The sequence below is a fragment of the Passer montanus genome, unplaced genomic scaffold (genome assembly GCF_014805655.1).
Source record: "Passer montanus isolate IOZ18808 unplaced genomic scaffold, ASM1480565v1 scaffold11, whole genome shotgun sequence".
NCBI classification, from domain to species: domain Eukaryota; kingdom Metazoa; phylum Chordata; class Aves; order Passeriformes; family Passeridae; genus Passer; species Passer montanus.
In genome coordinates, this window is record NW_024357613.1 from 17,344,167 (window position 1) to 17,370,792 (window position 26,626).

At 36.2% G+C, this 26,626-nt stretch overlaps 1 protein-coding gene across 19 annotated transcripts in view; it reads right to left on the reverse strand.

The window, feature by feature from the left end:
• Window positions 1–26,626, reverse strand: part of RIMS1 (regulating synaptic membrane exocytosis 1) — a 308,204-nt gene that overhangs the window by 26,983 nt on the left and 254,595 nt on the right. For 12 of the 19 annotated variants that reach the window (XM_039728989.1, XM_039728984.1, XM_039729033.1 and 9 more), the window contains one exon: window positions 16,040–16,272. The exons of the other annotated variants lie outside the window; for them this stretch is intronic. In XM_039728989.1, coding sequence (XP_039584923.1) covers window positions 16,040–16,272 — 233 coding nt within the window. The remainder of the gene's footprint in view (window positions 1–16,039; window positions 16,273–26,626) is intronic. 19 annotated transcript variants of the gene reach the window in all.

The following is a 26,626-nucleotide window of genomic DNA, read 5'->3' on the forward strand; positions in this document are numbered from 1 at the left end:
GGCACACAGCCCCCAGGTAAGACTAAGATAACATATTTACTGCTCAGTGTACCAGCACCAGGCACAGGGCAGCACTGGGTGAGTGACAGCACATTGCAGCTTGCTGTGCTCCCCAGCTGCCCTTTCAAGACTAAGAGCATTATTATGTTCCCAGCATGCAAAAACTGGCAGTTCCATATCCTAGAAAAAAGTAATATTTTTATTAATGGTACACACACAAAAAAAGGTTAAAGTACTTATACTTTCATCATAGACATTGTATCACAGGTGCCGGTATTACACATTCTACTTGACTGATGACAATGTATGAAAGGCTTAGATCATGACAGTTGTGCTGAGAGCACAACTAATTCAACTCACAATAAATTTACAATTCACTGTGACATTTCCATCTAGATGGTTATTCAGTTTTTGTTTTGACTGGAAAGATTCAAGCAATTACATAGTATTAGTTTTAATGATGACATTTGCTCATCAAAAAAAGTAAGATATTTAAGGAGATCACCAGACATTTGATCACATTTAAAACAATTAACCAATGGGCTTCTTAAACGTTTTCCATGGCACTACTTCTGAGGCTGAAAACTTGACTTTCTTTAACATAAACATATTAATGGTTCCTTTTGTGAAAAAAATTAATACAAAAATATGAAACAGACACACACATAACTATGCCTCTTGATTAGCATTCACACAGAGTGCAGCATTCACACAGAATCTTAGAAAACTACATTGTATGGATGCTGAGCAATCAGCAGAGCAAATGAAAGAAACCACTTATGAGGCAGAGAGTTACACCATCTCAGCAAAATTTACAAAAATAGAATCTGAAATCTTAAGACAGTTGTACCTATGGAAAATAAATGCACCAAAGGCACTCCTGCATTTGTAATTTCAACATAGCTATCACCCAGCTATCACCCACTAGGTTCAAGCCTGGCGCTCTGACAGAGTTTGCTTATTGCATAGCTTTATTGCTTATCAATATTGCTAACTGTACAGCTGCAAGAACAAGAATGTGGCTACTTTGGGTAGCCCAGAGGTGGTTATTTTTTAAGACCTCCTCTATTCAAGCAACTCTGCCCTGTGCCTCTCCTCCATGCAAGATGGGAAGCGGAAAACCTTGCAGGATTCAGCTACATGAAGGACATGAAGGATTGGGGCAGCTGAAAGCCCTTGTTTCTGAGGGCGACCAAGGAAAGGGGCGGGGTACAGAACAAGTAAGACTCAGCTCACTAAATTTCAAGTGTTTATAGATGCTGCACTGGAGCTGGTCATGCCAGACTCCTTTGAGAGCATATACAGAAAACCAGACATTTTAGGGGGCACTTAGTTTTTCCTATTTCAGACATTTACTTGAGGATGTTTAAGCCATGTGTGGAAGTGAACATTTCCTTCTGCTGCCTAGAAAGCAAACCTGAAGTGATGAACGGACAGCTATGCTGTGGACACCTAGATTTGTTTGGACTACTCCCATCCTTTCTGATTGCAGCTCCTGGTCCGCTTTGAAAAATGGCGCCTTTCTAGCTGTCAAGGAGAGGGTTCATGTTCTATATCCCAAATCCCTCTCCAGCTCCTGAAGTACAGCTGTATCATATAGGTCTACTGAGAAAAACACAGTCTGAAAGAGATGGACTCATGGGATTCCTTGAAGAGCTAAGCAGTGGGAATTACTGGCTGGAAGATTTGTGCTCAAATCTTTCTAGATGCAACCTTGGGTCTTTATTTTTTAAATCAAAACTGGAACAATACATGATGTCAAATATTCAGTCATCAGCATTTGCACAGAAAGATTTGTCTCTGGACCACAAAGACTAGGATTTTAGAGGGGCTTTTTGCCCTCTACAGAGTGTCCCCTGGCACAAATCACTAAACTTTAAATGGCATTCTGGTAGCCTGCTACCATGTAATGGTAACTGACTGAGAAAAGTCACTCTCTTGGGATTTTGGCCATGGGCAAACTTTGGACCAGAAACTGCTGTGAGGCAGACTGGGAGAGCGTGCACCTTGGCTAAAAGGGGATTCCATCACATTTCTGACATTGCTCCCAAGTTGGGTATAAACATATGAAGCACTCCATGAAGCACAGGGTGAAGGCCTATAGGCAGGCATGGAACATAAAAATACTTCTTGTGCAAGAATAAATAAAACTATTTTCAACTACATACATGCTGTTAAAGAATACTGTAAACTGCTACTGAAACTCATCACAATTTCTCCACCACCTTCTCAGTAACTTTTTCTCCTGGATTCTCCAGTCAATGACAAAGGTTCAATTCCTACGAGCTAATTCCTGATTTGTGACTATAATCCCTGCATAAATATATTAAAATTGCCTGTTCCAACACATGCCAGAAATGTTCCAACATGATAGCTCTCTTGCAGTGATATATACCCAGAGCTGTGAGTTTTTCAACATCCAAGAAAAACCAAGCACAATATAAATGCAACTCAGTTCTTCCAAACCCATCTATTGGGGAGGTTGTGCCTCACAAGGACTGAGAACTCTGGAGACAGGATATGGTTACTAGATTGGATCCTGCGTGTGACCTTTCTGAAGTGATGACCCCTTCAGAATGCAGTGGAGTATCTCTACCTAGGCAGAAGAACCTGGTCCCTCACATGGTATGCCTGTAGGTTAAAGACAACTGATGCCCTCAAAATGTTTTCCTGGTGAATTATTTCTTTTCCAGCAATAAATTCCTTCAGTGGAGAACTTTAATTCTGCAAAAAGCAAATCAACCCTACCGGTATAAAACCTGGAGGTTTTTTTCTATGCCCCTTGAACATCTTTCCCAGTTAATGTTTGGAGTCCAGACAGAAGAAAGCAGATGAGCCTTGTCAAAGAAATCTCCTCACCCTGCCCTGACCATGAACTCTAGAAAAGAGCTGTTCAGACAGAAGAGCGTTAGTAGAATAACTTTTAAAGACAGAATAATGGGTCAAACTTATCTACTTTTATACATAAATCCTAGGTCACATCTATTCCTAATTAATTCAGCTGGGGAGGTTGTGCCTCACAAGGATCACTACTGAGAACTCTGGAGACAGGATATGGTTACTAGATTGGATCCTGTGTGTGACCTTTCTGAAGTGATGACCCCTTCAGAATGCAGTGGAGTATCTCTACCTAGGCAGAAGAACCTGGTCCCTCACATGGTATGCCTGTAGGTTAAAGACAACTGATGCCCTCAAAATGTTTTCCTGGTGAATTATTTCTTTTCCAGCAATAAATACTCCTTCAGTGGAGAACTTTAATTATGCAAAAAGCAAATCAACCCTACCAGTATAAAACCTGGAGGTTTTTTTCTATGCCCCTTGAACATCTTTCCCAGTTAATGTTTGGAGTCCAGACAGAAGAAAGCAGATGAGCCTTGTCAAAGAAATCTCCTCACCCTGCCCTGACCATGAACTCTAGAAAAGAGCTGTTCAGACAGAAGAGCGTTAGTAGAATAACTTTTAAAGACAGAATAATGGGTCAAACTTATCTACTTTTATACATAAATCCTAGGTCACATCTATTCCTAATTAATTCAGTGTTTAAGTCTGGCTATGCTCTGAGAGAGAACACTTTACACCATCAAATCTAATCAAATGGTAGAACTATAAATAAAGTCACCAAGAGCTACAGCAACCCTGATATTCCTGCCTGGAAGAGCTTTTGGATATTTTAACATGCTCTGTAAACAGGAAATCCATTTGCACACACCTGTGTTAAGATAACTTGTCAATCTGACAAGTTCTGCTCTGAAACCAGAGAAGTCATCGCAAATAAATGGATTCCCAAGACACTGATTCTTTTCCCAAAGACACAAAATCCAACACCACCCCCACCTCCCCCCAGACTTTTAGTAGTGTTTCACACTGACATTTTCCAATCACCACATAAAATCAAAGGTACCCAGTTAACCCAAGCTTCAAAGGCAGGAACCGTTTTGGGCACCCACCCAATCTTCTATAACCATGAAACTTCTGTGCTTCACAGATCACGGAATTAAAGCAGAAAGACAACTGCCTCCTCTGGGCTGAGCACTGACCTGGCTCGACCTGAAGTAGAGTCAAGCTTCCATCACACAGAGAATTTCTGCTAGGATGGCCAGACATGTAGGGCTTCCAAGAATTAAAACATCTCATTTCTAAGATTCCTGGTAAAGTGAACCTTTTGAAGTGATTGGACATCAGAAACTGAATTTTTGCAATATGAAAAATGGCTGTATGGGTAAATGAAGTAAACTATATGTGAGTGTCTGTCTGTGAGCATCAAGAATGTCTATAAATATTAAGTAATTTCAAAGGAATTCTCAAGGTAACTTTGAGGATAAAACCACAACAGTTCATTGAACAGATACTGTAGTTTAATCTTTAGCCTTTTGAATGTCTTAACTCTATGGCACTACAGTTAAATATTTGTAGACTTCAGTCTGCAAATCTAAGCAAATTGTCCAATTTCAGTAAATTCAAGCAAGCTGAGACAGACCTGAGGATACACAGAGGCCACACGTACTGAGGTCTAAGTAACTGTACTGAGGTTTGTACAAAAGGAAACAACAATTCAACTTCAGCATTGCACAGTCTTTTTGTGCTGTACTCAAAGTTATAACAAATAACAGACATACTTAGCACCTAACACCACCACAGAAATCAATACAGATATAAACAAATATCATTTTGCACTATTGGACCCCTTTTGGAAGTTACATGGAAATCACTTCTAAAAACTGCTTATCAAAATAAAGAAAAGCTGGCAGAACATTCCAAAGCCTAATGAAAATGGTAAAAACATGTCACAGTGGATAAAAAAATAATTGTAGTTTGACAACATGCCAGTGCCTTAGAGATCCCATCATCTCTGACTTCCTGGGATTGTATTTGTCTTTGTCTTTTCTTGGCAATTTGAAGAAAATTTTACATAATAAATTAGCCAGCAATAAACTGGCTAAAATGGAGTGGTCAAAAATCACTCAAAATTTAATTTAAATTCCGGTGCATGAACAAAAGAAAAGACAGCGTAAAAAAAAAAAAAAAAAAGGGTTATTCAAATATGAACCTGTAAAATTCTCACCAGTGAGACTGATTTGCTGAGGAAGCAATCACTTCTGGTATGTTTTGGTGAAAGCCATTCACAAGCACAGGGAGCAGACGCTGAAGAAGAAATTAATTGGGTGCCTCAACATGTACAAAAGACAAGACAGCCTAAAAAAAAAAAAAAAAAAGAAGGGTTATTCAAATATGAACCTGTAAAATTCTCACCAGTGAGATTGATTTGCTGAAGAAGCAATCACTTCTGGTATGTTTTGGTGAAAGCCATTCACAAGCACAGGGAGCAGACGCTTTGTACTGAAGAAGAAATTAATTGGGTGCCTCAATTCCCCTTTTCCTTTCTCTTTGTGTGTCAGACTGGTTGTTAGGAAGCAAGCTGGGACGAGCAAGTAGTATGAGGTGCTTGTTTTCATCTCTTCTATCTCTGTTCTATTTTAAGACTTGCCAAAATGGTTATTACTTATGTTCATTTAATTTATATGCCATCTAAAGTATGAAGAGTACTCTGGGTAATAAAAGTTATACAATCGAGATCTAATTCCTTTGTCACACTGTTTACATTAAACTGCTGCTCCTTCTCTTCTTGGAAACAAAGTCAGCATTGGACTGGCCGATAGCCCTGGGGAGCAGAAACATTGCCTGACTGATGCCTGTGGGTCCAAGGCCAGGGCCTGTCCTTGCTTCTCATCTGTCCACTCGTGTCCTGCAATGCTGCTGTGACCTGGCTCTCAGCCAGCTGAACCCAACCTCCCTTCCTGATCCCTGAAAAGCTCTGGAAAAATGCTTTTAAGAGTGTGACTCAGGTGTGCTCAGACTCTCTCCTATCCATATGCAAAGCTCCTGCTGGAGAGTTTATGTACCAAGAGGGCTCTGCAAAGCTGGGTGAAAGTTTTCAGCTGAAATTTTTTAAAGAAAAAAAATGATTCAGCAACACTGAAACGTTTAGTGAACTGATACCTGCTCTGACACTGGTAGCATTTTATTTAAAGCTGTCATTCATATTTATTGATATTTTAGGAAATACTCAAGCTAAATTTTGTCCTTTCAAGACCAAAGGATAAATTTTTAGATTGAAAATGATCTTTCATCTACCTTAATAACTTGCAAAAAAATTTTTTTTTTTTTAAATTTATATTAATATTTTTCCATAAGTATACTGAGTTCTGCATATTTCATTCCTTATTATACAGAATTTGGAGTATCCAAGGGCCATTAGCTGTATTGCAGACTTACACAGCTATCTGATATACAGCTTTTTTTATAAATACACTAACACAATCAGCTGCAGTAAAAGCAGCAAGTTTTATTATTATTATCATCATCATTATTATTTTCCTCGGAAAACTCTCATAAACAACAGGGTTTTGTCCTAGGTTAGGTTTATTGCTTTTTATTTGGATTCTGTTGCTAATAGTTCTATTCCTAGCCAAAAAAAAGTTACTGAAAAAACTCTCAAAGCTTATCTTCCCATTCACATGCAGAAGTCCTAGTAAGATTAAAATAATGTCTCTAGATCTAATGCTTCTTTGGATTCACTAAATGAACCTTTTTTAAACTCAGCCTACCAAAACCTTATCATCAAAAGTATGATTTTTAAAAATGCTCTATAAATGAAACAAAAAAAACCAACCCACAAACCAAAAAAACCCATAACTTCCCCTCAAAAAACATACAAACAACAATAAACCACCAAAAAAACCAACCCTAACCAAAAAAACCTTCAAGATTTTTTACAAAGTCATTTTTATTTAATTTAATTTATTTTATTTATTTATTTTATTTTCTAAAATTTACCAAACTACACAATTTCTTGGTCCTACTGAACCTAGAGATATGATATCTGAAATATTGTGCTGATCAGGCTATCTAAATTTAAAAAAATCAAAGTTTATGTTAGATAAGAAAAGGACTGCTTCTGAAAGGAAAAAAAAAATCAGGTCTAGCAAAATGAAGCTCAGTCATTTGACTCTAAACAAAGAGGGACTTATTCTTGCATGAGAAAGGAGTGAACTCCTGCGCTCAGAGGAAGAGCATTTTTCCTCTGAATCAGTACAGGTACTCTCAAATTCTACAAGTTCCAGAACACAATCTGTGGATCTAATCAGGCAAGTATATGAAGAGTAATAAAACACAAGTTTTAGACTGACATTCTCTTAAAGAGAGGCACTTACATAGAAATTTTTAATGTGAAGATAGTACAGTTTTCTTCCCTCTTGGTAGTCCTTTGGCTCCACTCTATTTCCCTCTCAAAGCTTATCTTCCCATTCACATGCAGAAGTCCTAGCAAGATTAAAATAATGTCTCTAGATCTAATGCTTCTTTGGATTCACTAAATGAACCTTTTTTAAACTCAGCCTACCAAAACCTTATCATCAAAAGTATGATTTTTAAAAATGTTCTATAAATGAAACAAAAAAAAAAAACCCACAAACCAAAAAACCCATAACTTCCCCCCAAAAAACATACAAACAACAATAAACCACCAAAAAAACCAACCCTAACCAAAAAAACCTTCAAGATTTTTTACAAAGTCATTTTTATTTAATTTAATTTATTTTATTTATTTATTTTATTTTCTAAAATTTACCAAACTACACAATTTCTTGGTCCTACTGAACCTAGAGATATGATATCTGAAATATTGTGCTGATCAGGCTATCTAAATTTAAAAAAATCAAAGTTTATGTTAGATAAGAAAAGGACTGCTTCTGAAAGGAAAAAAAAAATCAGGTCTAGCAAAATGAAGCTCAGTCATTTGACTCTAAACAAAGAGGGACTTATTCTTGCATGAGAAAGGAGTGAACTCCTGCGCTCAGAGGAAGAGCATTTTTCCTCTGAATCACTACAGGTACTCTCAAATTCTACAAGTTCCAGAACACAATCTGTGGATCTAATCAGGCAAGTATATGAAGAGTAATAAAACACAAGTTTTAGACTGACATTCTCTTAAAGAGAGGCACTTACATAGAAATTTTTAATGTGAAGATAGTACAGTTTTCTTCCCTCTTGGTAGTCCTTTGGCTCCACTCTATTTCCTTTTTCTGTCATAGTTTTGGTATCCTTTCAACTCTGTGTTTATACTTGCACAAAGTAAAGCTTGTGAACATAGTGTGAATCAGATAAGAAAGCAAATAAAAATCTTCTTTAAACAGAGCTCAGTTAAATATAGCCAGAATTATAAGTAGGCCTTTTTCTAAGACCTTTCATAAGAAAATACAATGTAAACATAGCAGAGAAGCTACACTTATTAAATACATTTGGAATATTTTGAAATTATACAAGATATGCATGACACAGTTTAGGCATAATCAAGATTATACTTTTGGAAAGCTATACATTTTCCTAAACCCCAAGCTACTTACATATTGGAAACAGCCCTAAGAACAGTTATGACTGCAGTTATATCTGTATTTAAAAATCTAGGGAGAAGTTGCAAACACAAAAGCAGAGCAATACTTTTGAGTACAAGTCAGGCAACTGCATAATAGGAGAAGAAGTCACAATTTGCATTTCAGGAAAAAGGAAAAGAACCACATGTAGCACTAATTCAACAGAGCAGTGGGACTTTGAAAATACTAGCCCTTATTAGGAAATCTTTTGGAAGATGAGTAACTGGAACTGAACTGTGTTTCTATTCAGGGTAGTGAATTCCTCAGCAGGACGGCAACAGTAAATAAAAGAGAACATGATTACATTCACTCAAAAGTTTCAAAGAATTGAGTATCATTACTAGAAAAAAGACTTCCTCTTATGAAAATAATCAGGTATTTTTATTTTTTTTCAATATTCTTCATCTGTTTGCTCATTTCCCTCCCCTTCCTCCCCACCCCTTGCTGCAGAAATATTTGGGTGCAGGAGCAGCTCAGAGGTTTCCTGGGACCAGGGTTGCTCTTTCCTGTGGGTGTCAGGTGCAGAGCCCAGATCCTGACACCACCCCTAAGGCACCATGGCCATCCCTGCTGCCTCACTAAAGACTTTTTTAGACTGACTGAAAAGATAAATCCTTCTAAATGTCAATCTTCTTACATTCTTCTTTTTGTGCAACAGAGCCATTATCCTCATAGATCATCACAATTATGCAGAGCAAGCTCTAAGGGACTGCTCTGGCAAAAAATCCCCAACCCAGATAGGGAAGACTGTCACAGAGATAATATTGAACAGACAAGCAAGGCTAATGAGGGAGCTGCAGGACAGACCACCACACTTCTGCTAGGCTGCTGAAACTTACTTTTCAAGTACACACAGTCTAAAGTTAAGGAAAAGATTTTGAAACCCTATAGACTTAAGATAATGAAACAGAGATAGCTGTAGGTAAGGAAGCTCATGTGTAAATATGAAGCATTCTTGCAGAGGTCAATACCCAACACAAGTAGATACTTGGAAATGCTCCTTTAAGAAGACAGAAAACAACATGTGATTTACAGTAGAGCAGGTTAAACCTGTGAGGTAAAGCTATAGCTCTAAGACTCATATTAATTCTGAATTCCAAGCTAATTTTCTGAATCTGCCATTAGAAAATCTGGTATCTTGTAGCATTCCACTTGGATGAACAAGAGATGGCAATACAAAAATGTAATATCAGAAAAGAAATCTTATGAAAACAGCAAAAGGGTATTATGCTTGAAAAGAAACAACAAGAAAAAAAGGTGCTTTCTCTATTGTGCTAAATGCTCTGAGAGATTTAAGATACTTCTCTCTGTTCTAACTGTTAGAAACTTTATTGTAATTTTGATACAAATATAAAAGTTATTTGTAACCAATTTATACTGATTTGCTATTATAGCAGTTTCTGATAGTGCTGTCCTTCAGATTCAAATATCTTCTGCATTTTTTTATCTGAAAATTTTCATTACTCATTCTGAAAGGAATGAACTTGTAATCTAAATTGTCACAGCTTTTCACTCTGCTTATTCTGCGAACATTCTGTGATTCAGTGAGTGCTACTCAGAAAGACTATTCTACCCTCAAGTTCCCCCATCACTGAATCCCAGAATGTTCACAGAATAAACTGAGTTGAAAGGGACCCACAAGGATCATCGAGTCTAACTCATGGCCCAGCACAGGACCATCCACAAGAGTCCTTCCCCTGGATTACCAGGAACTGACATACTTTCTAAATAACTTTCATCATCATATTCTAGCAGCATAAATACTAGCTCTCAATCAAATAACAACAAAATCTGCCTGTGAGTTTTGTATTTAAATTCAACGAACGGACATTCTCTGGCTTGTTTTAATAAATGCAGTTGATGCCTCCCTCCTTGCTGGTTTCTTCTTGACATCTTCTTGACATCCAATCCAATCCTATTGATTCCTATGCTTTCTATACAGTCTAATAATTATAGATGATTTATTGAATTCTAGATAAAGTATTTTAAACATTTGTCTAGCACTTATTTCTTATCAAATAAGCACAATTTCTTTCACTACAGTAATAAAAAAATAGTCACATTATGAGGTAAAAGAATAATGGTTAGAAATACATCCTTGTCATTCAATCAATCAATCAATCAATCTGAAATGTCAGGAGAAAAAAAGCCTGACAACTGCATGAAAAAGTTGCCACAATCCTTGTAAAAAAGAAACAGAATTATGCAAACAAGCAATGGTGTTCTCAAGAAAGACAACAAACAAACCATCCCTATCCCAAAGGCCTTCACCCTCCAGCATATGTTATTTCTTATTTCTATCTGCTTTTTCAGTCCATTCTATCTAGATCTGTAGGAAACCTCTCATTTTACCATAAAATTACTACAAGGATGGACAGAAAAATAGTTCTACCAGCATTTCCAAAAAAAAAAAAACCCAACAAAAAACCTTGAGAAAATTAAGAACAGATTAACAGACTGGGGGGTGGAGGGAATGTGTGTTTTGACTGTTTGTTTGTTTGCTTGTGTTTGGTTTTGTTTTGTTTGGGTTTCTTTTTCTTCTTTTTTTTTTTAATGCCAGTGTCTGCTTTGAAATGAGGTAGCTCTGAGTCTGGAAGGCTCAATTTAAGCATTGCTTTGCTTAAATTTCTGTTTTCAAGCAACTGCTTGTTAACAGTCACTAAGTACCGCCAGTGAACCATCACAGTCTCCATCAACAGAGTAATGGATGAGGTTTTATTTTCTAAATCTTTACCTTAACTTCTATCATCCAGCCATGAGAGAAAGCTGCCTTGAGACCAGTCTTGGAAGGTGAAAGGTGGGACAATCAACTGGATGAGGAAGAGCTCTTTAAGCTGCAGTGAGCTCACAAAAAGAGCATAGATATACTGTGGGATGCACCCCTATCAGAACTTTACTGCTCAGCAACAATTTCCTCACTTTTTGTTTGGGTTTCTTTTTCTTTTTTTTTTTTTTTTAATGCCAGTGTCTGCTTTGAAATGAGGTAGCTCTGAGTCTGGAAGGCTCAATTTAAGCATTGCTTTGCTTAAATTTCTGTTTTCAAGCAAGGGGTTTTTTTTGCACAACCCTGACTGCTTGTTAACAGTCACTAAGTACCTCCAGTGAACCATCACAGTCTCCATCAACAGAGTAATGGATGAGGTTTTATTTTCTAAATTTTTACCTTAACTTCTATCATCCAGCCATGAGAGAAAGCTGCCTTGAGACCAGTCTTGGAAGGTGAAAGGTGGGACAATCAACTGGATGAGGAAGAGCTCTTTAAGCTGCAGTGAGCTCACAAAAAGAGCATAGATATACTGTGGGATGCACCCCTATCAGAACTTTACTGCTCAGCAACAATTTCCTCACTTAGATGATACAATTTTATCTGAAATTGGGAATTTGGAGCTTAATTCAAAAGAACATAGAGAAAGTCACTTCTTTTTAGAGCAAATTACAGATAATGACAGAAAATATACCTTAGCAGGAAATTCTAGTTTTTATATAAGGAAATATGTTCTAATTTAGTGTTTCTGCTCAGGTTGCAAGTTACTTCCTGAGGGAAGCAGAAAAACACTTCAAGATTCCCTCCAAGTATCCACTTCAGAGACACACATAAATGAAAATAATTTTTCTTCATTCTGTTTTTACCTTGTGACAACACTTGATTTGAGCTCTGCTTCATGGTATCTAATTTGTCTTTGAAACATTAATGCCTATGGCTTCATTTCAGGTTGTTGATGTTGAACTTCACCAACAGAAGATGGAAAGCAAATAACTTTGGTTCTTACACAGAGAAATCTCATTATGGTGTGCGGTTCACACCAGAAACATGGCAAGGTATGTTCATTGAGAAAATTGACCTGGTATCAGTGTAATGTCAAACTAGAAATGCTGCCCATTCTTCTAAGCTCCTTAGCTCTCCTTCTCTACATCTCTTCCACTCTCATCTGTTTCAAAATAGTTGCAAGCCACTGCTGGCACTTAAAGAGAAGAAAAATATGCTTCTACAAATAGATGATCTTTCTGAAGCACTATCTGCTGACCAGGGGTAGAAAGCAAAAGGGAGGAGTTCTTTTGCTTTCTTAAGGCACATGTCTGCATGTAGCAGAACTGAAAGGGATCCAGGGATGGGAATACTTCTTTTTATCTGAGATTAAGATTTTCCTTCCCTCCAGGACTCATTTCACTGATGATACCTGCCCTTTGGGGTGATTGGGGATAGATTGCTTCTATCCACTTTGAAATGCATTAGTATGTCTCTATATATGGTACAAATTGTGTGATAAAATTCTTCCCTCCTATTACAAAAGTTTTTATCTCATTCAAAACAAACCCAGAACCCCGAATCAAAATGTGATATGATCAATACTGGCCTCATTGATATGGAAACTACAAGGTAAGATTTTCTGTAGAAAGGAATAGTGTTGTAACACAAAATCAAGACAACTGATGATGATTTTTTACTCTAAGCTAGTTCCCTTAGAATTTTTCCTTGATTTAAAGTTTAGTTGCTATATTCAGAAAATTGGCAGTTACATATTTCTTCTGTATATATGTGTATATTTATTTACCAAAATAAGGCTGACAAAGAAAGCTAGAAAAGTTGCATTACAGCTAAAATGGTTATGTATGCCTGGAGCTATTTTCAATTTTCTGTGGTCATTTGGGGAGTTTTGCTTCTTTTTTCTTCCCTTTTCTTTTTATTCTTTGTAACTGTGATAACATAAGAAGAGCTTGATTTTCATTAGGAATATTGTCAGAAGAAGATTAAAAGCTTTTCCTGGTGAACTGTCTAACCTATCCAATTTGTGGGCACAATGAACAAATACATATTAAGTAGGCATTTCACAGAACAGTTACTACAAGTTTTATGAAATCTTAAACACAAAAGGAAGGTGCAGCAAAAATCCATAATGTCATTGCAGGTTTACATAAAAATAGAAATCAATTCTTTCACTAATAATTTAAAAGGCACATATTCTGAATAAATATTTTCCAACAGCACTGAACAGGGTGTGTAAAATAATCATTACTGGTCCCTCTAACTTCAGCATGCAAGGATCTGCTCCACATGTGCAATGAAATCCATGTGTGTATGTATGTAGACACAAACGTGTGCACAGGTTCACGCACACACACTCCCTTTTCAGCTGAATAGAAAATCAAATAATAAATAATAGCTACCTTGCAGCAGTTCCATACACACCACTTCCATTTTTATATAACATCAAGCCCATGCAGTATGTTAAAAGGAAGAATTATTTACAAAAAGTCAAGTTCAGCCATTTTTGACCATTTCTTCAAGTGAAAACAGCAAGACAGTAATAAACTTTACTGGCTTTGCAGACAGCAGTAACTAGAATTTCAGATCTACTCAATTAATAAGAATATAGAACTTTATACTTTTTTTAAAAGTATAGTATATAGAACTATACTTTTAAAAAAATCAGCATTTTTATTTCTGATATTCTATTTTGAGTTTTCAGAAACAAATAACTGTGTCATGCTTCCCTCACTTATAATCATGCATGTCATAGAAATAAAACCTGAACAACTGATGGAGGCTACACACTTATTTCTATATTTTTATACTTCCTTTAAAATACATATACTGCATCACCAGCACACCTCCAGTTCCTGAGGTTCCTACTTGGCACCACTTTTTGAGGCCCATGAATTTTCACACCAGTTCCAAAACTTCAGAACTTGACTATTAGAAACAATTTTCACATAATAAATTTAAAAGAAGTACCCAGTATATATTACATTGTCATAACAGAAATTTTCTATAATCTCAATAGTGGAGACATTAATAAGTTGCACAACTCATTAAAATGAAATAGACATTTTTAGATTTCTCCTCTCATCTTGTATAATACAGAAAGGAAGGGAAGTGGGTCTCTGATTTAGAACATGAGTACTTAGCCTCCAACCATGTCATTTGGAAAATCTATCAAGTCTGATGTGCATATTGTTCTAAAAAATGCATGAATTTAGTTCGCTGATTTTTGACAAAACTCAAAATTAGTGACTGACAAAAAATGACACATTTTTATTAGCTCTGATTATGCCATGGATAATACTCTTAGCCTGAGTCAAAACAAGAAAAGATAAAGATGATTCTAAACTGTTTTACCATCATGAATAATACATAATCATGTTTTTCATATTTGATTTGCTCTTTGAGTTTCAGGAAAACTTTAGAAGTTCCATTCCTTGCAAAATTCCTATTGTTTTGAAATTTACTCTAAGCAAAACTTGGAGAGCTATAGTACATTTCTACGAGGATTAGAAAAATGTGAGCTTTAAATAGAAGATACTGAGAAGTGCTTGGAAGTCACAGCTCAGATTTTAAGTGGATCAAAATATCAGCATAGAAATCCTTTCTACATGACAACACCACTTTTTATTACTTACAGAGCACGCCATTGATTCTGATACATCTAAAATAGCATCTTACTGTGTACAACTATCTATATTCTAGTCTCATACTTAGTCACAGTGCATTCTTGAACAATACAATATTAATTACAGTTCTGGGCTTCAAATACACCAGTTTCATTTATCATTTGGTTCAACTGCATGATTATATACTTTTTGGCTTAAAATTCATGAGTAGTGTAGAAAAGTATAACAATCTTCTTATTAGAGCTGACCAAGCTTTAATGTAAAAGAGTCAATTCTACTGCTCACCTGGCAATCAAAGAAAACCAGGGGAAAGGGGGAAAATATTTGATGATATAAATAAACAATATTGTTACTTACCTTATTTTAGATACCCTGACTATGTGAGAGGAATGCTGAAATATGAGTGCATTGCATGCTAGGCTGAAGCTTTTCCTTTTTGTTTTCCTTCTCTTAGTAAGAAAGGACCCTTAGGGTGCGGTCCTGCTCCCAATGAAGACAAAAGCAGAAGTCTTCACTGGGGTTCAGGAGCAGGACAGGGGCTTTAAAACATTCTTCTTCCCTTTTTTATCTTTCTGTATGGGCTTTTGTTCCCAGAGGCTATGCTGATATGAAGCTTTTAAGATTTCTGGAGTCACAATACAGAGTTGGAAGGCTTATGCTCCTAATGAAGCATCATGTTATCATCTAATTTATCTGAAATCACTGACCTCAACTTGCCAGTATTACTTACAAAAAATAAAATATTGTATTAGCTCTTGACTTAAAAAACAAAAGTAATCTTTAAAAACGTATTTTATGCCACTACAGGTACAACCTCTGAAGTTGCATTCCGAACTGCCATTCATTTGCTCAGATTTCAGTTCCCACATTCATACATAAAAAGCTGGTCTTAGCAAACCATTATCCACTGCTGATACCAACATGTGTCTCTTTGCATTGCCTGACCTACCTGTAAACAAGGCTTCTAGGAGACAACAGTTTCCATTGATCAGGACAGAAAGTAACTACACCACATATTCTAAAAGACATTTGTATATTGTTTCTTGCAGATGTTTAATAATCCAAGAAAATTATTATCTCAGAAATTTATTTACAGCTGGAAAATCTTCTCTCTTGAGCAGTCTATATGCATATACATGTAACACAGATGCCACAGATGAAATTATGGTAAACCATGTTTGGTGAGAGTCCTGTTTCCAAAAAGTGTGTGCCTCACTCACCTGTTTGACTAAGTTGAGATGTGCTTCTGCTCCTTCGAGACACTATGGCAACCACCTTGGCACTAAAGCTGGAACGCCTTTTCTTCCCACCTGTTCCAACCATGCCGACAGCCGTGTCCGACTGGCTCCCGTCAATGTGCTCCAGCTTGTACATCTCTCCGCTCACACTTGTGCTCTTTGTGATTCTCCCTGAAGTCCCCATCCGTCTGCCTTGCATTTTAGGAGTAAATGTACTACAGTTACAAAGTAAAAACAAACATGTTAATTTGTCTGTGTAACAGCATTTGCAAAAGCCTTACTTTTTTTAAATCAGTGAATTAATTTTAAGTCTTGATACATTTCCATTTATTTGGTTCAGAAGTAAAAGCTTAATTTGATGCTCCTCAGAGTACATATTTCCAATACTATTGTTTGTCCTCCACTTTGAGTGGAACAAATAAAATGAACACTTCCCCATGTTTTTGAGAGCAACAGAGAGACACTTAAAAGTTATGTGAAGCTTTCCTCTCTATATCCCCACAATACAGAAACAAATAAAACAGCAATTTTACAAGCAAAGAAAATTAATGTGGGGCAGTAGTTTAACACATGCCTCTTATCAGTGCTGTTCACCAAAGCGTAAAGCCTAACAGAAATAAAGATATCATCTAAATTTTCATACTTTTCACAGAGATCATGTAATATGTAGTATTTTTTAGGTCTTCAATCTCTCACTTCATTAAAGGTAAGTGCAATAATCACAGTATGAAGGCAAAATAATTTTGAGGCAAAATCCCTAATAACCCACTAGAATTTTCACTGATTGACAGAAAAATGAATCACTCTGGCAGTTCTGTTTGAGTTCCTTCAGCTCTTGAATTGCATTTGAATGTTTCTATACAAATCTTTTCTCTGCTCCACTGTATAGAGGCAGGATAAAGTGTTCACAAACACGGTTTAGATAACAGTCTCAAATACACACAGGACATACTAATACCCAATCCTAAGTCTGCTGTGACCAAACAATGCCCTAGTTCTAAAGGCAATATAAAGTTAGTTGTCACTCTCTAGACATGCAGAAACTTAAGTTGCAGCTGGACTCACTTCAGATGCAGTTGTCAAATCAGCCAAGCATGTAGGAAATTCCTTGACCTTGTATTGCTGATTAATAGACCTACTGGTAACATGCTATTTTAGGAAATTCTTTTTTCAGCTTTTCAGTATTTTGAAGTCAAATTCATTTGTTAACCAATAGTCCTGTGGTCTCCCCCAGCAAGTTCCCTCCCCAGCAGATGCAATGGCCTGCTCCTGTCCCCCATTCCCATCCACCCCTCACTACCTCCCCCAGTCAAAATTAGAAAGAGTGGGGTTAGAGGCTTTTTTATGTCATGGCAAGTTTTAGACAGATAGGAAATCAGGCCAGGGAAAAATGAAGGGTCAATGAGAGGTCAATGATATCCTGTAACTTCTATGGATCTGGGCCCTGGTGGAGTTTCAATTGGTCCTGTCCCAAGACAGAGCCAGGAAAGTATAAAAAATTGTATCCCTAAACTACAATTGAAACAGTGTTGCCCTGTTTTACGGGCAGTTTCCAAGAGTTACTAAAGCCTGACCATAGGTAAGAGCACATAAAAAGACACAGTACTCTTTGAAAATGAAGTCGGAAAAGTTGTCTTTGACTAGACAACACTTAATAGAAAAATCACTACTTAGACAACACTTAATAGAAAAATCACTATCAACCTCTTCATAGGCTTTTAAGTATCTTCAGCACTTAGAATCTACTTCTGTTAAGCTCAGATAAAAAAAACACCTATACCATCAAACACAACAAGCTGCTTCATGCACTGAAGTATTCAATAACACATTTTAGTGGACTACCTGAGGTACACTGAGCTTTAAATAGGTTTTGTCATGTTCCCTCCTGTCCCAGAGAAACTTTATTGACTGGCTTTTGGGTTTGAAAGGCAAAAATATAAGACATGTATTTTCAAGTTTCCATTAAGAATTCCTTTGTGTTTTATCACCATTCTCCCCACCACACACTCTCTCACATAAATGTGGGCACAAACACAAACATACTCAATTATTCAGGAAGAATTTTAGATGGGGGAAAAAAAAACCTTCCAAAAATACCATCTCCCACACATATATACACAAGTCTCTATGAAAAGGCCTCCAGGGTGAGAGAAGGCAACACTGCCCACTGGTTTCTTCTCTGGAGCAAGAGACACTTCACTTTTTCGAGGTTCAAGGAGAGGGCAGAATCACACAGGCCTCACTTTGAGAGATCTTCCTTCCTGCTTTGATTAGACACGGACAACTCCTTTCCACGTGGATAATTTCTTTCCAACAGCACTGGGAATTGTATTTCAGTGACTGCTTCTACGTCACTGAAATACAATTTCACAAAGCCCCTCCCTTTCTGTCGTTATTTTGTTCCCATTTTTGAGCCCTGGAGTTGTCAATTCTGTCAATTGTTGAGTTTATGTGTCAATATGTCAGTAAGAGAGGGGAAAGAAACTGAAAATACTTCTTTTGATAGCATCTCTTGCTACATTAACATGTGCTTTGCTGACACACTAATCTATAAACCTATAATTTCCAGCACTAAAGTTCAATGGACTATAAAATCTGCCATGCAAATAAAGAATTATTTATCATATTATTGAATTTGCTCTACTCAATTTCAGGTGTTTATGAACATAATAAATACTTACATCATGATGTTTTTATGCTAGCCTTCACTTTTTTTTTTTTTTTGTACAATTTACCTGAAATACTCTGATCTCACTTTATTTAATATGTATTTAGGAGGCAGTGATGTCCATCAGCTGAGCAATAAGAAAATAAAGCATTGTAACTTTTGGAAAAAACATCTTTGATGTATGAATTCACTAATTCAGGGAACACAGAAAGCTTCTGAATAGTAGAAAAAAAATGCTTTTTTCAAAGACTCATGAATTTAATTTTTGATTCTTTGCAGGGAGAGGGAGCTAGAAGATTTATCTTAATTTTAAAAAACAGGAGAAATTTAGAATTTAAATTAATCTTGTACTTGTTTTTACCTTGCAAATATGAAGTCCTGCTCTCCTAGGAAACATGTTCTAGTGTGCTAGTACAAAACAGCTATTAATTTACTAGACATAGGCATAATGGGATAGGACCAAGGATCCTTCAGCTTCCTCTTGTCATAACAAAGCAAACGGATTAAGTTTTCTTTGCGTTCATCTAATCCCTGTGCTAGTTTGTTATTTTTCATTAACTGAAACAGTCTCAAAAGAATGGGCATTTAAAATTCAGCATTCTTATACCATCTAATTTATTACCCTTAGAATACAATGTTTTACCATTATGTTACTGATTATCACTTGAAGAAAAAGCTCCTAGCTCACACTCTTGCTTTATTCACTACTGTTAGAATTTAATTTATGAAGGACAAACAAGAAAAGGACATGCATGAATATAACCCTTTGCACTTAGCTATTTTGATAATAACATACCTAAATTTTTATTTTGCTTTCCAGACTTGCTGGGATTGTTAAAACATTCATTTAAATGCAGATGCAAGATTTTGCAGGCTTATAGCTAAAATCAGTAAATTATTAAATTATATTTAAACCTAATTATCCTCACAAAATAAATAAATATTGTTTTCTGCAGAAGTATAATGAATATTTATCAGCATAAGTAATAAATTAATTAATTCACTAAATTTTTATTTACAAGTATTTTATGATCTTTAGCAATTCTTCTGATGAATAGTTCAGCAAAAGTCTTATGTTATTTCTAAGAACTTCTAATTACAGTCATAACAAAATAAGTGATGTGCATATTAAGAATGACAATCTATATAGACCTGTGCATTTCTTCACAGATATTCAGCATAGAAAAAGTGTAATTGGATTTCTAATTTTTTTTTAAAATTTAAGTTAACTTCTAAAAAAAACTTCCCTCTAACACCAGCAAGAGCAGAGGATCCTCCCAGCACTGGGGTCAGACACTATCCCCAGGTTCCTGCATCAGCAGGGAAGACACTGCTCCCTCTACCAAGGGAAAAATGCTTATTTTTCTGCCAAAACTTATGCAGTCGAGACAAATCCCCTCTAAAGTTGTAGCTGAACTACACAAGACATCAAGACTGTATTCACATGTCAGCCATCCGAGTTCTGAAACAAAGCAACACATTCAGTTTTGCAAGCTGCCCCTAACTGAAAGCTGTATCTGTGGGAATGGAGAATGAACTTTTAAGACAAAAAACTTAATCAAAGAGTAGTTTGAGTTACAAAATAGCATAAAATTAACCCTGAAACAAATTTTATAAGATGAGCACGCTACAAGAGCATTGCGGATTATACTCACTTATATTAAATATTATAATATTATATTGAGCACACCCAACTATTTAGAACTGAAATCAAGCCAAGTACCTGTATTAAATCATTATATATCTTTCTACGTACAGATAACTACTATATACATATTCAAGATCCATAAAAGCATACTGGAAAAATAATTTCATTTGAGAAAACTGGTATATAGACATACACTCAGTAACTCTCAGTAATTACATAAAAAACCTGCACATTCCACCTGAAAAAGAAAGATAGTAAGACAGTGATAAGAAAGCTAGAAAAATACTTGTCCATAAACTCACCAATGTAATATCTGGAAGTATATCCTTTCATAGAGAAAATCTGAAATTATTAGCCATTGCTAAAATAACAGCATTTCCTTCATTCTCTTAGAATTACTGAGGATGTATAAAAGAATATTTTAGGTGTTTATTTTCATGGGCCCTCATTTTTACTCCACCCATTTTCCCAAGAATGCAAGCCATGAGTAAATAAATGATGCCCTGTATTCCTTGCTGTGCAGATGATGCTGTAAGTTCTTTTCAGGCTGTTGCAGCAACTTGAATGTTCCAGCAGAATCCCTGGCCCCCACCAGCACAAGCCACTGAGCCTCCCCTCTCTCCTGCCGACTGCAGCACCACGTTCTCACTCACAGCCCCTGTGGCACCCTTTTGCAATGAGGTAGCTCATGAATACTAATAAGCCCCTAAACACATAATAGCTCTGGACCAAAGGGAAGATATTTTTATAATGAGAAACATTACATTTCTGAAAATGAGTGTCCTGTTATTAGTATTATATGATATATAATCAATAAATACAAACAATTAATTATCTATGAATTTCTCTGTCATTCTAAGAAAATATTTATACTTTATATTATATATGATATATTGCATTTGCTGCAAGATAAATTACTTTAAATTTTAAACTAAATATTTATAAATATTCATTAGCATTTAATACATTAATTGAAGCATGGTGCTTTTTGAACCAAAGCACAAATATATACCCTGTACTATAATTCTCTCTAATTAGTCAAAAGAATATTTTAGACCATAAAAGTTAGTTCAATCAAATAATAATTTCGTACAGTCTGTACCAACTGGAACTACATATTGATTTAACATGCACATTGATCATATATTAGATTGTACTAGGGTGAAATATGTCCTATAAAATAGCTACTAAAATCACAAAAAACCCCCTTGCTTCTGCTGCCAAGTCACCATATTAAAGTCCCATTGGTGTATTAAGATATTTGCAGATCAGTAATTTGTAAGTTATATGTGTTGCTGACAATATTCCTATACTGCATGGAAGTGCCTTTCAGTGCCACAGCTGCTCCCTGTGGGATGACACATCCCCAGCCCCACTGAGTTCAGTGTGCAAATCTCACTGAGCAAAGGGCTGGGGAAGATCCCATTACAGCAGCCTCTTCTGGAAGCATAACTGGTTAAAATCCTACTTTGGAAGATCAGGAAATTTCCATATTGGAATACAGTATGCCAGAATCTGGGCTGTGACAATGCTTTTCTCAGGAGCACACTGATCACTGAACTGCGTCAGCTTCACAGCTCTGACAGATTTCTACTTTTTAAACTTGGAAAACTTGCATTTCTCTATGAAATGAAAGAATAACAATTCAGAAAGTAAGCCTGAACATTATGAAAGATAAGCAGATCTTAACTGTGTTCCAAGCAAAAGATAAGCAGATTTTTTATTATTTGCCATGAACATTTCAACTTAATTTATTTTCTCTGAAACAAGCAGAGCAATTGCCTCTGTATGTGGGAGCCCGTGTGTATCTGCCTGCACATACCCAAGGCACCATCAGCCTAAAGCCAACTAATGGCATGAATCATAAAATGAAACCAACACAAAAGCAGCCACTCCAGGGGCACTGCTCAGGGTTAACCATTGCTATTAAAGCTGATGTGGAAAGGCTCATGTGAATCAAAGGACAAACAGCTCAAATGACCCAAGCTTGACTGCACATAGCCATGCATATACTCAGTTAAACTGTACCAAACATAGAGAGGATGTAAATCTCTATCAAGAAAATAGATATTGGGGGGGTGTGTGCATGTATGACAAACACAAAGATGTGTCGGTCAATACTGAAGGAAGCTTCTTTCAGTATCAAGAAAGCTGAATTCACCAGTTTTTCTTTCTCTGCGTGACATTCAGGAGTAATGTTATTTTCCCTGTTGTTTTTTTTCCCCTCTAAAGCACGAGGTACTGAAGTACCTGTGGTGTCGCTGCTCTTCATGCAAAAAATGCTAAATCATTGATAAGAAACAGATCGCTCACTGCTCCTTTCATCAAAAGTAGATAACAACAGGCAATAGCAAAAGAAAGGAAATGCAGGAGGAGAATCTGAAAAGCTAAATGGGACAGTGCAAGGTCAGGACTAGCAAAAAAAAAGCAGATAAAATTTTAAAGATATAGTAAACTGAAATGAAGATAAAGCAAGTGAGAAATATTCTGAGGTCTGAGCCATGGCTAAAACTATTTTGCTACATTTCTTTAATCTAAAAATAACAAGTAGTGCCAGTTATAATATTAGCATAATGTACTTAAACTAAAAGTTTATGGATTGCACTTCATCTTTATCAACTGCAGTAATTAAATGAAAAATCAATTAAAATAATTTTTCAGTCTTTTTGAAAGCATTAAGAACAACTGCTGGGGATGTGACAGTTTCTTTGAAAGAGGAAACATAATTAGATAATTAAAAATGCAGAAGCAATGCTCCGTAGTACATTTTTCATGTACAGATGTTCTGAAGGGATTAAAGACTCCATCTCCCTCCCTCTCTGACAGATACATAAAGCAGTTTATAATGATGGATTTTCAAAAATCATTATCTTTAGATAATGAATAATTAGAACATTAATTACTCTGGTTTCACCTTGGTGTTGTATATAAATGACCTCAGAACCAGAAGTTTCCATCTGTAATAGACTCTTTGGGGACAAAGAGGATACAGTCTATTTTTTAAGCAGCTTATCTAAAATGTTTTCATTTATATTGCCGTCATGCTAATAATTTGGAGGCTACTGCCCTCTATTTCCCCCTGAAAAAAGCAAAAGTTTTGGCTCAGGTTACATCAGAGTGCCTGTCCTTGCCCCAAGACAGATCACCTGAGCAGCAATATTAACTAATCACAGTACATGCTCAATGTGTTTCTCTCTAATGAAACTGGGAAGTGCACAGTTAAGGAAACTTCTTTGGAGTTTGGTTTTTAGCTGCAGTGACTTGGATAATCAGAAACAAAGTAGGACTGGCAATTGACTGCAAGTGTTGCAGTGGATGCTTGCCCTGTGATTTTAGACAATAATTGCCTTGCCTGTTACCTATATCCCTTCTGTTTGTCAAATGTGAAAAAATTAGGTAGAAATTTTTCATGCCTGGCTTCTGCCATGGTCAAATTTCTTCTTTAATCTATTCTAAGTTCCAGCTGACATACCATGGCAGATTGCCTGACCCTTTTGAAGGAAATTACAAGAAAAACACTCCAAAACCAAAACCAAAACCAAAAAAACACCCCAAAGCCAACAACAAAACCATAATTACCAATTCACTTCACTTTGAGAAGTGGCTAATGCGTGACTGAAAGATTCCAATGAGGTGATCCTTCTATTTGGCACAAATAGAGTACCTGCCAGTTCCTTAGAGTACCTGTCAATTTGGTAAAACAACTTCTTTAAGTGATACCTCTCATATTAAAAGATTTCAAAGAGATCAACTGTTTAGATAGCAGGAAACTTTCTTGTTACAAAGTGACATTGCACTCACTCTCAGGCCCTATTGCTAAATAGATCATACATTTCCTGAGTATTACTAATTTGTCTCCAGGTCAGAGGTAGAAAATCAGCACCTCCCAGGAATTGCACCTCTTCTCTGCTCTGCATTTGGGAGAAATTAGATGGACTGTCCAGGATGCAGGGAAGCTGCAATTGTTGGCCATCAGGCATGACTCAAGACAAAGTCACCTAACTGAAGTACAGAGAGTATAATGGACAATAATCCCTGGAAGGAAAGAGTTCATAGTGATACTGAAGTAGAAAGAGAATAAGAAAACTGAGGAATAAATTATTTTAATCACTCTTTCCAAAAACAGTTCCTAAAAATGTGTGTGGAAACTGAACAAAAGAAGTCTTTTCAATGTCCTATCACAACTATTTACTATATTATGACCCCCTCAAAGGATGGCCAGTTTATTATTTGTAGCCAGAAAATGCTCACTATCCTCTGTGCTTTTGAAGAGAAAGCTTTTTCATGTGCCATCATACCATTTTGCATGGTGAATTCAGCAACCATGCAACCATGCTATCTCTTACTCTGTCATTGGGTTAAACAAACCAAAACCCTAAAGAATCATGTGTGTGAGTTTTGCTCCAAACTTCCCTCATGAAGGAAATGTTGAATCCACAGCATCAAGACACAATGAAGTCCCATGCAACAGGCAGCATATGACCACCAACAGAGACATGTCTGAAATGACTTGTCACTAATCACATAAAAACTATGGGGCAAAGAGTGATTTCCCAGAGCAGTAATAAACTAGGCAAGAGGGAAGACCATTCTTTATCTTTCTACATTTCCTGCCTCATTCTCTAAACAAGTTTATAGAAGGCTGTATCTCTCGGACTTCACCTCAAAATCTTGATCAGGCTTTTTGCAATGCAAATACCCTTTTTTTTCCAAAAATGAACATTATTACCATCCTGAAGTTTTAAAAAAACCCTCCTCATTTATCAGTTTTGATGACAGCTACAACAAAATTGTCCACATGTAAAGCTCTTAGTCCTTGCTAACCCTGCTAGGGAATTTGCAATAACTCCAAATTTCATTTTGCACTGTAATAAAACTGTATGATCTTTCAAGGCCTGCATTGTTTCTTCTTACATCCATGTTTCTTTATTTTAATTGTTGTATTTTAAGCAAAATAGCAGTCATACTATTGCTACTCAACACAGTTACATAAAGACTGACAAGTTTTCCATCAGCTCAAGCTTTTGGTGTACTTAAAAACTAGACAAGGAGTTTAAAGTTTTGTCTGAAATGCCTCTCTGTGTTGGCAAAGATCATTTACTCCTCTAGGAGGAAACTGAATTAAGGAATCAGTTTGTTAAGCACACACAGAAGTCTCCACTCCCTGTTTTTAAATAAAGATATGAACTACTGTTCTTTTTAAACCCAGATTTAAAATGTTACCCTTATGTCAGTGTGTTCCACAGCATGTTAACCATTAAAAGTGTATTAATTATTGAAAAAATGTATCACTATCTTGAGTGTAGACTTGTTAAAGAACTTAATGGGTTTTCACTTTCCTGTGAAATTCACATTGTTTTTTGGCTTATAAATTTCCAAAAATCCAGAAGAAAAAAGACTGTTATTTGTACATTTTAATACAAAAGAAATATTGTATTGTAAATATACTAATTACTTTAATTAGTGTAGACTAGTTCTAGTATGTCTATTTCTTTCTTAGAAAAGAGGAATTCCAATTTACATAGAAGAGGTAGGATTTCACACTTATGAGAAATATAGCCTAATCATCTTAAAAAATCTTGCACATTAAAATTGCACGATCTACAATTTGTCACAAGAAAGAAATACCCAGGTCAATAAATACTCAAGTCAAGTTAAATTTGCAGAGACATAATTTTAAAAATAAATTGGGAACTTAGTATTTTGACCATTAAAAATGGAAACTTCAGAAAAAAGAAGAACAGCATTATGTCCCCAAAGCCATGCCAGTTCACATTAAGAAAAGAAACTAATAACCTCTCAAAGAGCACCATTGCACTGGAGCTTTGACAGCTGATTAAAAACAAATCATATTGAAGCATTGATTCTGGTGACCCATAGCCCAGCTGATAAACTGCAATTGCAGCCATCTATAAATTTGCAAGACCTTAGCTATGCAGGCTTTGAAGCAGGTATAATATGGAAGATAAATGGCAAATGAGAACTTGGATCAAGATTCTTTAGAAATGTGACAACTGAAAAGGTTGATCTGATTCATAAGTGAATATATATGCAGCAGAATTCTGCATATATATTCACTTATAATTTCTGCTGCTGCTGCAGGTATGTAATTTGACTCTGTGGTGCTTTAGGCCTGAGAAATATGGAACAGGTCTTCCACAGTGATGCTGTGAAATGCTGCACATGGCAGAAGTTAAGCAGAAACCCAGGAAACACCCCTTTGAAAATGCCATTTGAGGGCCAGCTTTCAATA